This window comes from Erpetoichthys calabaricus, chromosome 13, assembly GCF_900747795.2.
Source record: "Erpetoichthys calabaricus chromosome 13, fErpCal1.3, whole genome shotgun sequence".
Classification (NCBI taxonomy): domain Eukaryota; kingdom Metazoa; phylum Chordata; class Cladistia; order Polypteriformes; family Polypteridae; genus Erpetoichthys; species Erpetoichthys calabaricus.
In genome coordinates, this window is record NC_041406.2 from 110704609 (window position 1) to 110723381 (window position 18773).

Consider the following 18773-nt stretch of genomic DNA (forward strand, 5'->3'; position numbering starts at 1 on the left):
CAGTGAAACAGGACAGTGAGGAGGGCCCCACCCAGCTCCCTACTGCTGATGTCACACTTCTTCCTGCACTCGTCCCGGAGCCTCTGTCTCGGATTAGCCCGAATATATCGCTCCTGCAAATGAACGATGATTCCTAGCACAATGAGACAAGTCAAAATCAACTGGAATGTTCATGCAAATTATAGAAAAAAAAAAACAATCTAAATCCATTAAGTATTTCTCTTGTTCAACTAAGTGGAGTTATGGTACATGTTCTGAGGCTGGTGCGTGAGTGAGGAGGTCGCCGTCCCCCCTCCCCTTGGCCCGCTGCAATTCTCTCGGATTCGCGCAAATAAATCAGTACTGCAAGTGAACTATGATACATCGCTCAACGAGAGAAGTCACAAAATCAACTGGAATGTTCCAGCAAATTATAGGAAAAAAATGATATAAATCCATTAAGTAGTTCTCTCGTGAAAAGTGGACGGACATACAGACAGACGTTGGATTTTATATATATAGAGATATAAGGTCTTCTATGATGTAAACCTGAACAAAGTTCTTGCCATGTATTTTGCATATGTTAACATATTCTTACAAAGTCATTGAAGGTAGTTTTTGACCCCTCAGACTCCTTCAAGGATCACAATATGAGCCATGACTGGGTTGTGAACCAATCTGACATCTTTCCCACCTGTTCACAATGGTCTATTGATGACAAACGAAATTTCTAAATGGCTAAGCACATAAAGACAACTTTCACCATCAACACAATGCTTCTCTGTTTTCCTCAATCAAAATCTCTTGATTTATTTCTGTAGGTTCACACCTATCCTTAATGCTTTGATTAGAAGTCAAGAAGAAATTCTGGATGGGATGCCAGTCTATTACAGGGCTCATATCCACTAATTCACAATTGCCATCTAAAACACATTTTTCAGAATAGGTGGACACTGTAGTACTGCAGTGAGTTAAACCACATGAAATATGAGGAAAACATACAAATTTCCTCCAGACAGCAACCAGGATGGAAGTCTGTAGCAACGTTCGTTATGAGAAAATGTTCTAAAACCGTGCCTCTTTGTAAGGAACTAGTACTGATATTAGTCTGTTGCTTTAATAAGCAATAAGCAATAAGATGCTGCAGATGTTCTATCAGACGGTTGTGGCGAGCGCCCTCTTCTATGCGGTGGTGTGCTGGGGAGGCAGCATAAAGAAGAAGGACGCCTCACGCCTGGACAAACTGGTGAGGAAGGCAAGCTCTATTGTTGGCATGGTGCTGGACAGCTTGACATCTGTGGCAGAGCGACAGGTGCTCAGCAGGCTCCTATCAATTATGGAGAATCCACTGCATCCACTAAACAGTGTCATCTCCAGACAGAAGAGCAGCTTCAGCGACAGACTACTGTCAATGTCCTGCTCCACTGACAGACTGAGGAGATCGTTCCCTCCCCAAATTATGCAACTCTTCAATTCCACCCGGGGGGGTAAACGTTAACATCATACAAAGTTATTGTCTGTTTTTACCTGCATTTTTATTACTCTTTAATTTAATATTGTTTTTTTGTATCAGTATGCTGCTGCTGGAGTATGTGAATTTCCCCTTGGGATTAATAAAGTATCTATCTATCTATCTATCTATCTATCTATCTATCTATCTATCTATCTATCTATCTATCTATCTATCTATCTATCTATCTATCTATCTATCTATCTAATAGTCTTCTTTTCCTACTTTAGACTTATCAATTGAAAAATAATTCTTCAGAAGAGTGTAAAAGGACACATGATGTTATACCATAATTGCCTATTGTATAATCATCTCAGAGAAGTAATCATCAAAATATCTTACACCGCAATAACAAGACAGGAGATCATGCTTGGCATGAGGAACCTATTAGCCTACAGTTGTGTTTGAGCAAAGCAAGAGGACCTAAACAGGCAGAATGGAGATCCACTTGTTATGTCATGTAATGGATGCATGCCTCTGGGATATAAAGGCTTTATAAAGGCTGTTATCTCCTGGAAGGTGAATACATTTTCTGAGTGACTATGGACAAGTGGATTTTGATGTTCCTACCTCGGGATTAATAGTTGTCAAACATGTTATTGGATCCATCACACGCTGGAACAGTTTATTTTCTAGACTATGATTATTTTGCATATATTTTTCTAGTATTGATCACTGTGATGAAATGATAAAATTAAGATGAATATATCTCATTCTTTTCTAATGGGATATTACAAGTACATTTCTTGTAAAAGGTATAAGGTTAGTTGTTTGGACCTGTCTAAGTCATTTTAGTTTTATCTTAAATGTTGCCTTATTGAGTAGGCAACAATCTATCTGGATGTCCTGTGGCTGAGTCAAAGTGGGTTAGTTACAAATCAAAAGCTAAAACTTAAATCTGTGAGGTGCTAAACATCTCATCACTGTGATACTTCTTGCTAACATTATTTTTATTATTCACAACTAAAAAATACACCCTATGTCACTTCCCAGCAGCATTCAGCATCATCCATCACTTATCTAAACCCAGTTTATCCTGGCGATGACATTCTGGAGTTCACTCTGCAAGCCTATTGAAGGGCACATTACACCAATTTTGATATACCAGTCCTCCTAAGAGTATGTCTTTGGGGACTTTGGAAAGAAACTCAAACAAATTCTCCACAGACAGCACTTTATCCAGGAATGGAACCATGGACTAAGTGCGGTGAGACTGCAATTTGACCTGCCACACCCCCGTACCACATTTATAAACCAACCTTCAAATGAAGCCGACATGAAATAAAGGATTACTTTCTCTACTTCAGAGCCCCATAACGCGATATCAAGTTGCCGGCTGTCCAAACGTTTCATGAACATTTGATCCCAATGTAGCATGAAAGCCTATTCAGACCCAGAGAAGCTTGTGATAAATCTTCAAGTGTCATGGCCCCAAATTTTCCCACACTACCACTTTTAAAACAAATAATAATAAGGAGAAACTGGAATGCAGCAGCGGTATGAAACAAGTTAGTTGGCATTACTCTCAGGACTCAAAAAAAAAATCAATCTGCGTTTTTTTCTGTAATCAAAGGTTAAAAAGTCATTCTTCTACCAGTCCAGTGTTCAAAAGAATGCAGAACATTTATACAGCTGCAAGCCAGTCGGGTCAGTATTCACAGATCTCATCAGTCCTTTAATCACAACCATTAGTGCCAGAAACTCCAAGATGATAATTGGTTGTTTTCTTCTACCATATTAAAGGACAACAATGAAGAAAGGTTTATTTTTATAGTGTTTCCTAATGGTGAGCACAACTGTGCTTAGATAGTTATATAGGCAGGTGTACATGATGTCTTTTGACACTCAAAATCTGTCTGCCCCATATGGAAAAACAGCATTTAAAACTACATTGAATAATTAGTCTCTATAGTAAGAGAACAAATAGACGGAATACAAATCTCTAAGGAAAGATGGCACTTGAAACTTGCAGACATATCAATCAGTATTAATGAAACAATATGCCAGATCCAGTAATAATTTACTTAGAAAGCAGAACAAGGATGTGATTAAAAGTGTGGCCGGAAACCTCTGCTTTACACGACACTGGTATTTAAGTGGTTAACTGTGTCCTAGTCATCTCAGGAGAATTCGGGAGCTGAATTAAATGAATGAGTTAACGTGGGTAGCATATTGTGCATCTGGGCCATCCATTAGGTTGCCATAGTCTAGTGGAAACAGGGTTTAAGGACACAAGCACCTCTGTGTCATCAATGAACCACTCAAGTCAATTAGGCACTGGGCTTCTCTCAAGTGTATTTGGGGGTATTTTCTATGATTATTAGCCTGGCACACATCATGTATATAAATTGCAGTCCAATAGAAACCACCAATTTGTAACATAATTTTTCATAAAGCATCTTCTATCACATGCATCTAAAATAATATGGTGCTCCAGACCCAAACCAGATGCAGTCAGAATGGGCAGATTTCATATGGCATAATAGGTGTGTTAGGCAATTTGGCTAGCTGGTTTGAAATTTGAAATATTTTTACATATTCTGGTCACTTCTTCAAAGACTTGGTTATCACGGTTTTATTTATTACATATTTTTTCAACAGTAAGCTGTTTTAAAAAAATAACAGTAATAACAGAATAAAATTACAAGTATTTGTAATTACTAATATTGCACCTAGAGTATGTTTTTAATGCCATTTTATAATATCATGTGACTGAAATTTGTTTCACAGACAGCAATTAAATTCAAGTGATAAAAAGGAATTCATGTGCCATTGTTAGTTGTTATTGGATATCAAGGGTCTGTGGCTAACTGGAGTTCAAATTTCTTCAAAGAAGTACTCATTGCAGATGTAAAAATCAACTGTATAGTGAAGTCTCAAGCTAATATTGTTAGCTACATGTAAACATGATAGGTAACAAATAATTTTGCCGATTGATTACAGTGTGAGAGAAATACTGAACCATTATAATCTTCAGAGTATGCAATGGTAGTGTAACGGAAATAATGAGTACACGTTTAGTTACCTACACATCTGTCAATAATTTCTACATTATGTGACTGGGTGTCACATAAAACGACATGCAGCAGCAAAAACAAGAGTGGGATGGGCTGGAGGCAGGAGACAGACTATTAGGATATGCCAAGACCTCACCCTGAATTCTGGGACAATAAGTGAAGAAATGACCTTGTACGGTGATGAACAAATAAATAATATTATTACTACTCTTGAATAAATAAAGAATGTCATTATTAAAAAGCTGCACAAATAACATCATACATTTCTTATATGGTAATACTCAGTCTTCCAACTGAGTATATTTGACCATATCATCCCCCAGCTGCTTCATTGTGCATGACTGGAGGTCATTTCATGGCTTTGCCATCAGTACTGACTTTCAAACAGATTAAGGGAAAAATATTTAAAAAATATACAAGCTGAAAGAACTAAAATCAAAGTAAAATTATAACAATAAACTAATTTGTAGTTGAACTTGCATAGAATACAGTTAAGTCCATAAATATTTGGACAGAGACAACTTTTTTCTAATTTTGGTTCTGTACATTACCACAATGAATTTTAAATGAAACAACTCAGATGCATTTGAAGTGCAGACTTTCAGCTTTAATTCAGTGGGGTGAACAAAACCATTGCACAAAAATGTGAGGCAACTAAAGCATTTTTTTAACACAATCTCTTCATTTCAGGGGCTCAAAAGTAATTGGACAATTGACTCAAAGGCTATTTCATGGGCAGGTGTGGGCAAGTCTGTTATTATGTCATTATCAGTTAAGCAGATAAAAGGCCTGGAGTTGATTTGAGGTGTGATGCTTGCATGTGGAAGATTTTGCTGTGAACAGACAACATGCAGTCAAAGGAGCTCTCCATGCAGGTGAAAGATGCCATCCTTAAGCTGCAAAAACAGAAAAAACCCATCCGAGAAATTGATACAATATTACGAGTGGCAAAATCTACAAGTTTGGTACATCCTGAGAAAGAAAGCAAGCACTGGTGAACTCAGCAACGCAAAAAGACCTGGACGTCCACGGAAGACAACAGTGGTGGATGATCGCAGAATCATTTTCATGGTGAAGAGAAACCCCTTCACAACAGCCAACCAAGTAAACAACACTCTCCAGGGGGTAGGCGTATCGATATCCAAGTCTACCATAAAGAGAAGACTGCATGAAAGTAAATACAGAGGGTGCACTGCAAGGTGCAAGCCACTCATAAGCCTCAAGAATAGAAAGGCTAGATTGGACTTTGCTAAAGAACATCTAAAAAAGCCAGCACAGTTCTGGAAAAACATTCTTTGGACAGATGAAACCAAGATCAACCTCTACCAGAATGATGGCAAGAAAAAAGTATGGAGAAGGCGTGGAACAGCTCATTATCCAAAGCATACCACATCATCTGTAAAACACGGTGGAGGCAATGTGATGACTTGGGCGTGCATGGCTGCCAGTGGCACTGGGACACTAGTGTTTATTGATGATGTGACACAGGACAGAAGCAGCCGAATGAATTCTGAGGTGTTCAGAGACATACTGTCTGCTCAAATCCAGCTAAATGCAATCAAATTGATTGGGTGGCGTTTCATGATACAGATGGACAATGACCCAAAACATACAGCCAAAGCAACCCAGGAGTTTATTAAAGAAGTGGAAAATTCTTGAATGGCCAAGTCAGTCACCTGATCTTAACCCAATTGAGCATGCATTTCACTTGTTGAAGACTAAACTTCAGACAGAAAGGCCCACAAACAAACAGCAACTGAAAGCCGCTGCAGTAAAGGCCTGGCAGAGCATTAAAAAGGAGAAAATCCAGCATCTGGTGATGTCCATGAGTTCAAGACTTCAGGCTGTCATTGCCAGCAAAGGGTTTTCAACCAAGTATTAGAAATGAATATTTTATTTCCAGTTATTTAATTTGTCCAATTACTTTTGGGCCCCTGAAATGAAGGGATTGTGTTAAAAAATGCTTTAGTTGCCTCACATTTTTATACAATCGTTTTGTTCACCCCACTGAATTAAAGCTGAAAGTCTGCACTTCAACTGCATCTGAGTTGTTTCATTTAAAATTCATTGTGGTAATGTACAGAACCAAAATTAGAAAAAAGTTGTCTCTGTCCAAATATTTATGGACCTAACTGTATTTCTGTTTAAATGTTGACGAGAGTTTGAAAATAGGCCAGTGCTTTTCAAAGTAAGAAATTTAAAATATGTGTACGGCATACTTTATGTGATATATCACAATAAAAATTGAACTGTCCTAACAATTTTTTTAAAGAGAAGTGGTGCCAAATTTCAGCAAAAATCTATGCAGTAGGAGCCGAGTTGTTTTATGCAGACAGACAGACAGACAGGTAGACAGACATGGCAACAGCAGTAGGTGCTTCTCACACCGTATGTTAAGGCAACTAAAAATAAGGCAAATCCTGGAGCCAGTCCTTTACTCCAAAATTTGAGGGACACAAACTGCTAGCAGTCACTCTCTCAGACAACAATACTTACGGTGGTGTCTTCTGAAAGCCCATTGGAAACCTCCACTACTCGAAAGTTCCTGTCTGCTGCCACTTTGGCTCGTGTCACAAATTGTATTACTGAAGAACTGTCCTGTAAAAGACAACATGGTCAGTGGTAAACTAACAGACAAATCCACATGGATGAAACTCTTATAAAGAAAACAGCATCATTTGTACCAACACTACAGCCTGATTAGACAAATTGGTGTGGGTTCTAATGGAAGGGATTTATCAGCAATTAGACTCTTTAATGGTAATACCCACATTCTGTTGTGTTGCAAGTAAATGGACCTCCATCAGTTGATGGGGATTTTAGGCTAGTATGTTTGATAATGACCATATGGAGGGCAACACGGAAAGGTGAAAAGATCCTAGAAAGGATGCTTCTGAGGTACCCTGGGTTATGTAAATTTGAGGGACCGGTAAGCACTTCTACAGATACCATATGTCATTTAGAATAACTGCAGGTGCCCTCTGGTGTTACACACTGAGCTGTACAGAAAAGTCAGGTTTGAAATCGATTGCTTAATTTGTGGACGGTGTCTGCACTGAGCCAACTTTTCAAATGATGCTACAAAAGCTGTGGCAAAACAGAGGACTCAGGTTACGATTAGTAAACAGCAGACCATCAAAGCCAATGGTCTTTTACCCACTTTAGTTTGATTCCCACACTGGAGAGTATGAATGGAATTACCAGAGGACAAAGTGTGGCCATTGAGTCAAAATCTGCCTAATTGTTTTTAAATATGGATAATATTTACCATTGCCAATCATATCAATGTGTTAAGACTTCCTGAAGGAACGAAAGTCTGAAAGTAAACCTGAAGGAAATTAGATGATGATGAACAAACACTTTAAACAGACTTTTTCTTACTGTGTCAGCATCATTACTCTCATCCCTATCTTTTGGGAAAAAACTACAGTAAGAAAGAAACACGAGCTGTAAATGAGAATATATTAATTCTGCTCTGCAAGGTATGGGTCAAGAAGATTCACAGTGACTCTCCATATATTAAAAGACATCACTTTTTTAAACTTCTCAACATATAGCAATAGTACAAAATAGCCATTAAAGGCAGTAAATGAACAGACGAAATGAAGAACGTTTCCTGTCACCTTTTTGAGGATCTCTGTGTTGAGCAACATCCGCAGATCTATACTTCTGGTTTCCTCTTTTGCCATCGAAGAGAGTTTACAACTAATAATCTGGCAAGGTCTGCCTGGCCTGTCACAGTCCTGGAGAAGAGGAAAAACAAAGGGGATTTTATGAAACAGCACAACATTATCTGCAGTTTGAACTTGTTTCAGGTGGTCCCGGGGACACTCAGAATTTCAAGGATTTTTTGGCTTTTCTAGTGTTTGGAACAGTGCCTAATAGGAGAATGACTGGCTTACTAAGCTATTAGTAAGCTTATAAAGCCGTAGAATGGAAACAACTTCCTCGAAGACTGGAACTGGCCATGAGGTTTAGTTTAGGCGGAACAAAAGTATACATGTAAAGCCACCCAAAATGTCTTTAGGTTAATGAGAAAGGAGTCAGTTGGAGTGAGGTGCAGAGGATGGAATATGGTATACAAATTTCAAAGATTTGCATGTTTACTGGATTATTGTTTAATCATTATATGGTATATTTGGCTAATCTTGTTATACAAGGCCATATAGAACATCAGGATACACTAAAATGTTTTTTAACAGTTGGAGCACAGTGAGGTTAAGTGATCTGCTTAGGGACACACAGTGAGGCAGGAACTGAACAGCCAACTTTGTTGTGTAAGGTCTAGGGCCTTAGCTAGTTCTCATTACTGACTGACATTACCCCAAGATAGGGATTTTTTTCTTTATACTAACAATGTAAGTGGCATACAAATGATCTCTTTACACAGAGGGGAGTCAAAGCAGGGAGGCCACAGAAGGGAGGAACACATTTTTCTTTTCAGGAAGACTCACAGACTAACATACATACCAACACTTCTCGACCAGACTTGGTGAAAAATGCAAAGATTGTGTGAAAAATGTTCTCCTTTTCCTGTGGAATGGTACATGGAGTCGGGTTTTTGTGGTATGAGCAATTCCCCCCATCTTGACCAACCTGTAAAACAAACAAGAACATACGAAAGAGGAAGTTGTGAACTGAATGATTTTAGTAGTAGGGAGTATGCTTTCCCGATGAGCAAAGGCTTGGGTTTGATCTTTAAACATATCAGGCTGGCTGGACCCAGCTTTAACATTTTAACACTCAAAGGAAGTATGCAAAAGGCAGAACAGCTGTCAAATCTCTGCACACTCCACACTACTTGCTAGAAATACATTTTAGTAGTTGACTTTCAGTTTCACCTTCAACTTTTCCACAGATTTTTCAGTCCTATTATTATAAGATTTTCAGTTCTCAGTAGTATAAAGTTGAGAAAACACAGTGAGCTGTAGATGTGTCCGTCAGCACCAGTAGTGTAGTGCGAGACCCCCAGGTACTTTATTACTTTGGGCAGCCCCTACAACAGCTCACTACAACAAAACTAAACTGGCTTGATTTTCGTAAAGAAAGCTGAAATTTATTGTGGTATGCTGTTGAGTTTGTAAAAGTTAACAGTCAATGAGTGCTCATTCAGAAGAAGGCCTACAATGCATACAATGCACACTAACAGTGAAGAATAAAAGCAACCGCAAAGAAAAAACAGGAGTGGTCTCCCCTAGACTTTCTCGTATACTCAGATATGGGGATGGATATTTGAGGAGTAAACAGTAAGACAATGATTATATTTTTATATTATGTTCATTAAAGAACCATCAACAACAAATCAAATCAAATGAATAATATATTGAACAATTATTATAAAGTAAAGTTGAATAAATCAGACTCTCCAGCTGCATGAATAAAAGGTAAAGTACCACTTCCGGTTATCAGAAATAGCCCAAGAGTTGATAGAAATCTATGTTTTGTACCTAATACTTGTATGCAGAATTTGGTTGACCTAAGCGAAAAAGTACTCAAGTTATTATGTTTACATACACACACAGACAGACACACAGACATCATTCCAAAAATGGTATTTTCGTACTCAGAGAGGTCTAAAACGCCGAGATACATCAAAATTTCGAAATGGAGTTTTTGGAGGATTCCAATGCTTTCCCTATACTTCATACACTTCATACATATGCCTTCATGCCATAATCCCGACTGTTACAACAATAATAAACTCATCCCTTGACACCGGCTCTGTGCCGCTCACTTTTAAAATTGCTTCTGTAACCCCAATGTTAAAAAAGTCTGGTCTTGATGCTGACAATCTTAACAATTTCCGGCCTATTTTCCCACTTACCTTTCCTGTCAAAAGTTCTTGAGCGTGTTGTAGCTTCCCAACTCACCAATTACCTAACCTCTAATAATTTGATGGAACCCTTTCAGTCTGGTTTCAGGGCGTGGCACAGCTGTTAAACTGCTCTGCTACGGGTAACCAATGATTTGCTTATGGCAGCAGACTCTGGACAAACCAGCATATTAATTCTGTTAGACCTCAGTGCAGCATTTGACACTGTCAGACATGACATTCTACTGTCCAGAATGGAGAACATGCTGGGTATCTCTGGCACTGCCCTCCAGTGGTTCAAGTCCTATCTGATTGATAGGCAAGAGTTTGTTAGTCTTGGCAAGAGCAGATCCAGCTCAGCGCCAGTCACACAAGGAGTTCCTCAGGGCTCTGTCCTCGGTCCTCTGCTTTTCTGTATTTACATGCTTCCCCTTGGCCATATTATCCGTAGCTATGGACTGGGTTATCATATTTATGCAGATGATACTCAACTCTATTTCAATGTTAAAAGTGGAACTTCATCAGAGCTTTCTCAGCTCACAACCTGCCTTAGTGAAATTAAAACCTGGATGGAGCAGAACTCTTTAAAATTAAATTGCAATAAAATTAAACTCCTGCAAATTAGGACTAAAATGCAACTTAATAAAATGAGCTCCTTCCCAATCTATCTTGGCAGTGATCTCATCAGACCTGCCTCTACTGTAAAAAATCTTGGTGTCATTTTTGATTCCTCCCTCTCTTATTCCGCCCACATAAATCACATTAAGAAACTTTCTTACTTTCACCTCCATAACATATCCCGTGTTCGCTCCTTCCTCTCCTTTTCTAACGCTGAGAAACTTGTCCATGCTTTTATCACATCCTGCATCGATTATTGTAATTCCCTACTGGCAGGTGCCCCTTCTAGTCTTATATCATAGCTCCAGCTTATTAAAAACTCAGCTGCAAGAGTCCTTACTCGAACCAGCAGCAGCGAGCACATCACACCCATCCTGCTCCATCTTCACTGGCTCCCTGTGTCTTACAGAATCGAATATAAAATCCTACTAATAACCTACAAAGCCTTAAATAACCTCGCGCCAAACTACATCAGTGACCTTCTCCATCACTATGTGCCTGCCCGCCCACTAAGGTCCTCTGATTCTGGCAACCTTGTTGTGCCCCTCACTAATCTACACTCCATGAGTATCAGGGCTTTCAGCTGTATAGCGCCCAGACTCTGGAATGACCTACCGAAATTAATCAGGTCAGCTGACTCCATGAATTCTTTTAAAAAACAACTCAAAACTCATCTGTACAGGAAGGCTTTTAGCTCTACTTGACATTATTACCCTTCTCTCAGTTTACTTCTCTGTCAAGATGCAAATTTAACCTGTGTGTGTGTGCTAGACCATCAATTATGTTATCTGTTTCTTTTTTTTTTCAGAATTCACTGTCTTAATCTTCTTTATTTATTTATCTGGTTTGTACAATGCTATATACTGTATACGCTGCCGTTCTTTATTATATTCTGTAAGTGCCTTGAGCATGAGAAAGGCGCTATATAAATAAAATGTATTATTATTATTATATACACGAGAAAATCAGGGAGGTCTAAAACATTGAATCTTTGGATGATTACAATACTTTTTATATACTTTGTAAACGAGAAAGTAAAAAAGAATGTTTTGGACCGTGCAAACAAAGTAGAGGCATGTTGGTCTGTGGAGTCAGTCTTGACGTTTTGGAAAAAGGAAGCGGACACAGTGAGCAAAGGTTTTCCAGGCAATCTTTTTTTCCCAATTGTGGAAGAACTAATAACCTCAAAATTAGGACCGGGAACCTAATTATCACTCATAGTGCTGTCATTGAAAAAAGAAATTATTTTTTCTTTTAACAAAATAATATCAGATCACTGCGGTGGGCTGGTGCCCTACTCGGGGTTTGTTTCCTGCCTTGCACCCTGTGTTGGTTGGGATTGGCTCCAGCAGACCTCCGCGACCCTGTAGTTAGGATATATAGTGGGTTGGATACTGGATGGATGGATGAATATCAGATCATTAATTAATTTCCTTTGTTTCACTCTGTTGCTTGCTATTAAATCATAAGGTAAGAAACAGAACAATGTGGAACCTAAATAATACCAGTATTTTGAGGTTCAATGATTTGTAAAATCTGAAACCATAGCGTTAAGAAAACATCTTTACAAAGAAACAAAACAAACATGGTGGGAAAAGACTTACAGCATGGTTTTATTTATATACGCTCTACAAAATAAAAATCTTGACAACCAGAGAATAGATGGTTAACATTTACCAGTGAACTGAAAACTTTACTTTTTTGAAGAAAGACCACTACTTGCCTGCTTTGACTACTTCTCCACATAATTAGATCAAAACAAAAATAAGATCTTCAGTAAAATTCAAAAATTCAAAAAATTATATTTACCAAATTGTGAAGTTATTTCAAATACTTTATTTCTCTTTCATCAAGACTGTGGTTAAATGCTGTAATCTGTTTGAAAGTTTCAGCATGGCTTTCATCTTGGTCATAGCTAGGACATAGCTTTTACCTGCTGTATCAATAATAGCCTAATAATGCAGAAAATTCCTAACAAATCATGCTTTTAAACTTAACAGTGACTTTTGACCCAGTGAACCAGAGCATTTCAGAAGGCTACTGGAATTGCAGGCACAGTTCTTAGGTGGCTTACTTCTACACATCAAATCATTTCCATCAGGTCCATTTGCCTGATGACAGTGTGAAGCCTTTTACTGAAATTACATATGGAGTCCTTCAGGGTTTAGTGTTGGAACCAATTTGATTTTCTCTTAATATGATGACATTAGGAGAAAGCTTTGGGAAGCACAATTTTGAATTTCACTTAGACGGTTCTGTGAAAAAGTATTTGCCCCTTCCTGATTTCCTCTATTATTGCAATTGCTTGAAGGTGAATATTTTCAAGCCTTCACCCAAACCTAATATTAGGTTAAGGGCACACAAGTAAACAATGAACGCTTTTTTAAACACATTTTATTTATTGAATAAACTAGGTTAGGAAATCTAGTAATATTTTTGCTGTTGGGCCATTAACTATACTAATGAATTATGCTCGATGCATGATTTCTTTAACACTGATTTATTTCTAATCTTTAAGTTACTGCACCAGCTGATTTTTTCCACAATTTAGCAATGTAGGAAAATTAAGGTAGTTTCTATAATGAATAATGCTGGGAAGATGATTAATGCAAAGTTTTGCTCATAAGTTGTTAAAATTGATTTCTACCCTAATTCAAATGGATCACAGCTAAATCTGGCAGATATAATGACATTACTCTAGTATTATAGGTCAATGTTAAGATCCTTGTTTTGACATGTAAAGCCATGAATGGTTTTGCTTCTATTTATTATAAGTTACAGAATTCATTAATGCCCGTACCAATGAGCACACACTGTAAACACAAGATGCAGACCTTCTTCAAATGTCAAAGACATAGAAACTACTGAATGAGGTAGATCCTTTAGCTATAGAGCTCAAAACTACCTATATAAGCCCCATTGTCTTCAAGATTCAAATTCAGACTGAAATCACATTGGGTATGTGCTACAGCTGCTGAAAAGTCTGTTCAGGCTGATTAATGTCAATCAGACATCTGTATAGAGTGAACATGACTCAATGTTACAAACTCCTTTTTTATCCAACAGTTTCCTGCTTTTGGAGTGTGATGATATTCCCTAATGTTACAGATGATAAAAAAACAATGCCATGAATAATGACTGATCTGGCATCAGACCACACATGATTTCTCCCAAATCATGGACATTACACTGCACTTCTGTACTCTATAAAATGTGTCACACACACTAGGGTCCGGAGTGTATCACTGGTATGGATTCATTCAGGGAAGGTTTCTGGAGTAACACTGCCTCTGGTACAGTTCCCGTTTCCTTTAGAGTGGAAGGGAACTCTCCAGACTACTGACAACACTTTCAGTCTGCAGAGTGCCAAGCTCTACCCCTTCCGTATCTGTTGCTAGTTAAATGCCCACCAACTGGAAGACAGTGTTCATTTGGAACCTGACTTCAGAGTAGGACAGACCAGCTCCATTACTGAGAAGTCACCTAAAGGCTATGTCCTCACTGAAATATTTCTTTTCAAAACCTTTATCTTTTCATTTGAACAACTCAGCCATTAAAAGGGGTGTCCCCTACCTGCTTTTTTGTTTATTTCTCTCTTCATTTTTACAAATGTTTAAGGTAGGGCAGGGTTGATAGTTAGCCTAACTAGGCTAGATTGTGCGTCTAAATGAGTTGATGGCTCTTCAAGTTTTATTTTCTGTAGGATCTGTGTCGGCTGAAGTTTACTTGATCCCATCTCTACTGTCAGCTAGGCTTGCCATACCTTCCAACCTTAGCTACACATAATCTATTTTCTGTTTATATAGTGTAAATACACATACAGTATTTACATATACTGTATACTTGATGAGGACTGTCATGACATTATTGAGGTTGACTGAAAAGATCCTAAGATCCGTAACCAATCTACTGACTTCTGAGAATGCTTCCAAGGTGGACATGTGCTACAATAAATCATTTTTAGAATAAAATTCTTTTTAACATTAGTCTCATTCATTTCCTGGCAGACCTTGTACACATGCAAGCCCATGAAAGACACCCAAGGAGGACGCATGACCCTGCCCTGCCACAGAGAAAAAGCTCTGCCCCTTCCAGTGCCAACCCTATAAAGTCGGCCTACTCCTGAAAGATGGCATCGGATACTTGAAACTGACTCTCCTGAAGGACAGAACTCCTGAACACTTGAACCTTGTGATTGACTCAGCTTTGCTTTTGTTTGACCCATTTATCGGCTGTCTTTTCGTGCCCCGCAGGAATCCTTGGAGCTACAGCAACCCGGGGGGCTGCCATCTAGTGCTCCAGAGGAAGCATTACCCTGTGAACATGTCCTCGGTCCTTCCCATATATCAGCCTCCTGGCTGGGAAAGGGCTGTGGCCTTCCATCACAATATATATATATATATATATATATATACACACTGTATATATATATATTGTGAGATATGGCAGGCCATTCATCCCGGCCAATACCCCCAGGCTGCTAGATGGAGCCCTCCTTGCAACGTGGAGATGCCCCGAATTCCAGCAGGGCATTATGGACTATGGAGTTTTAATACATAGCCCTGCTGGATAACGTCGGGGCCGCCAGGAGACACTGCAGGGAGACATAGATACGTTTATTTTCCATACAGCCCGAAAGTAAATCCCAGTCACATGGTTGGAAGAAATAAAGTGCTTCCGGGCTGATGAAGAAAAGGAGTTTTCACTTGACCCGGAAGTGCTGGGTAATCACATGGACTGAGGGCTTAGAAGCACTTCCAGGTCATGGACTATAAAGGACTGTGGGAAATCCCAGACAGACGAGCTGAGCTGGGTGGAAGGGTGGCAACGCGTCTGGGAGTGGAGGATTATTGATTATTGTTTATTTATGTGTATTGTGGACTGGAGGGTGCTTGGTGCACATTATTATTATAAAATAAAGTCATATTGGACTTTTATCTGATGTCTGGCGTCTGATCAGTGGGTTCAAGGGAGTGATAGTGCCCCCTATCTGTTACAATATATATATATATATATATAGTTAGTCAGTCAGTCAGTCTGTCAGTCAATCAGTCAGTCTCTCTCTCTCTCTCTATATATATATATATATATATTATATATATATATATATTTATATATATATATTGTGAAAGGCGCTCAACACAGTCCCGTACAAGAACACCACAGTGCAACAAAACACAACAAAATACTCTACACAGGTACTTCATCCTCCACTCCTCTCAGGCAGCTTCCTCCTCCTCCTCCTCCTCCTCCCGACTCTGGCGCCTAGAGTAGTGGCTGCAGGCTCCTTTTATAGCACCCCCGGAAGTGCTCTAGGTACTCGTTGACCTACTTCAGGCTGCACTTCTGGGTGTGGCTGCAGTTTAGCCCACATGGGCTCATTAAGCCATGCAGCTCCCCCTGGTGGTGGCCATGGAGCCCAACAGGGATGAGCTCCAGTGTTCCACCATTGTGGTCCCAATGCAACCCAGGGGGGCTGCCACCAAGTGTTCCGGGGAACGAAGGGTGTAGCCCATGGGTGTTCCCCCGGATCCAGTGACAAAGGGGCATCCCGGTATGGGACCCGGCCGCCCACCACAATATATATGAAATGACAGTCTTAAACTCTTAATCCATTTCAGAGTTTACAGATATTTACAGTTCATCCCTAGTTCATCCCGCAGGGCTCCATGGGAATTGGAGTTGGGTGCAGCCCTGTTGGATACCGCCGGCACCACCAGGAGGTGCTGCAGCTGGTATTCCTGAGCCCTTATGGGCAGTGTATTCACCACACCCGGAAGTGCAGCCGAAACTCAGCAGTCAACCACCTGGAGCACTTCTGGGTTGACTATAAAAGGGGTCAGCAGCCACCACTCATTGGTCAGAGTCGGGAGGAGGACGACGAGGTTGCCTAGGATGAGTGGTGGAGGAAGAAGAGTGCAGTGTGCTTTATTTTTTGTGGTGTTTTGGGACTGTGTTGTGCCTGTGGGGATCATGGGGAAGACGTGCCCTTCAGGTGAAGAAAAAAAAAAATTCCTTTGTTTTTATACATGTGAGTCTGTGCCGGGTCTGTGGCTTTTTGTTACAATATGCATATTTATATGTTGCATGGTGTTTTCAGTTTTATTGTTACAATATTATATTTGTAAATATACACATTATTTCAAAGTCTTCCCGCTATAAAAAATAAATTGAATTAAATGAGTTCACAGAGTTTGTCACTGGTCATGTCACTGTGCTCTACAAAGAGGGATTCAGTTTAATCGGTTCCTGCCTTCCTCGTTGGTGTTCTCCAGAGAGCACTTGCTGTTTTTTCCTTATCAGACTCCACCTTTTCCATCATGTGGTTTTTAGAGTCCCTTTGGGTGGAAACTCAGGAATTTGGGGGTAATTGCAGCGTTCTATCCTTTATTTGTTTTTTCTATAGTCTGTTTCTGTCCTGCAGAGCATGCTTTCAGCAGGTTTTTATTACCAGTCTCAGCTGTAGGCCATGTGAATACGTACGACTGTGTGTTTCCAGTGACCTTGCTTGCTTCCAGCTGAAAAATGACCACTCTGCATGCCAGCAGTACAGACGCATTAAACTACACCAGCCAGGGGCATGAAATTAGTTCTGCCCAATAGTCTGGGATTTCTTAGATGTGTCACATGAGATGCATTCTTTAAACAAAAATAAAGTAACATTGAGTATTACGTATACTCTCACCATAGTGCACACCATTTACCAGCACTTTACAGGTACAAGTGTTTACAAATACCTGCTACCTAAGCCCTGTAATACTATGTTACTGTACTTTCTTGAATAGTACAGTAAGAAAAAACTTTTTAGAAGTTATGTTCATAAAGGGGAGCAGCTTGGCATTAAGAAGTATAAGACATCCTTATGGCAGCCTGAAACTAAAGAGCTATGCACTCATAAATTCATTATTCAAAATTGTTCCTACAGTGTGCAGGATATAGCCAAGTTCTGGATGCATAGATTAAAGTGTGGTTGGTTACCACCCACTTAAAAATTTATTGGGACTTGGAAAAAAAAAGCAATTTTAATTCTTTTTGCATTGCCCAGACGTGTGCCTTCCATCTTCCTTCACAGATTTCCTGGTTCCTCCCTTATTTTTCCTTTTTATTTTCATATTGTTTTCATATTCATCTTTAGGGCTTGGAGGTGGAAGGGTATTAAGGAAAGTGTTTCTTTATCATTTCTTCAAAAAAAAAAAGTTTCACCTCTTGTATTTTTTAACTCAGTTATAATGTTAAGGCTAGACTCATTTTTTAGATGTTACATAGTTTTGCATTCATGAGCTAATGGGAACAGCAGAGATCATCCAGTCTTTGAATGTTCCACTGCCAGATATTCCTATTCATCAGTATTAGGTGCAGAGCAAAAAGCAACCAATCAAAAAAAAAACCTAAAAAGACAATTCAAGAGGTCCTAAGACTAAAATGTTCTTTGAAGTATCTTTTTGCTTCCACTTACTTTAATGAGAAAAGTTGGAGAGTTTTTAGTAAAGGGATCCAATACACAGATGTCAGGTGTGGTGTGCTGCCATCTTTAATAGTCTTGAGACAATGCACTACATGACCCCTGTTCAATGTAACTGGCAATTTGGCATAGCAATTGTGAATGAGGTGACCATCCAGCAAACAGAACACAAAATGGCATTGACAGAATAATGATAAAATAATGTAAATATTACAAAAACAAAGTACAGGTTTACACAAGACCTTCAAAAACCCTGACTACAACATGGTCCTTGCACCTTGGTAACTAATCTTATCTCTGCACCAACCTGACTCATCTTCCATTTTTTGGCTAAGGGAAAATTTTCTCGATCTCTGCCACTGTCAAAATGTAAAT

At 39.2% G+C, this 18773-nt stretch overlaps 1 protein-coding gene across 2 annotated transcripts in view; it reads right to left on the reverse strand.

Annotated features, from left to right (window-relative positions):
- itga9 (integrin, alpha 9) overlaps nt 1-18773 on the reverse strand; it is a 340968-nt gene that overhangs the window by 19140 nt on the left and 303055 nt on the right. For both annotated transcript variants that reach the window (XR_003718143.2, XM_028817449.2), the window contains exons 24-26: nt 8977-9102; nt 8130-8249; nt 7003-7104 (exon numbers count right to left, since the gene is read on the reverse strand). Coding sequence is in view for 1 of the 2 variants with exons in the window: in XM_028817449.2 (XP_028673282.1) it covers nt 7003-7104; nt 8130-8249; nt 8977-9102 (348 nt within the window). In the remaining variant the exon portion in view is untranslated. The remainder of the gene's footprint in view (nt 1-7002; nt 7105-8129; nt 8250-8976; nt 9103-18773) is intronic.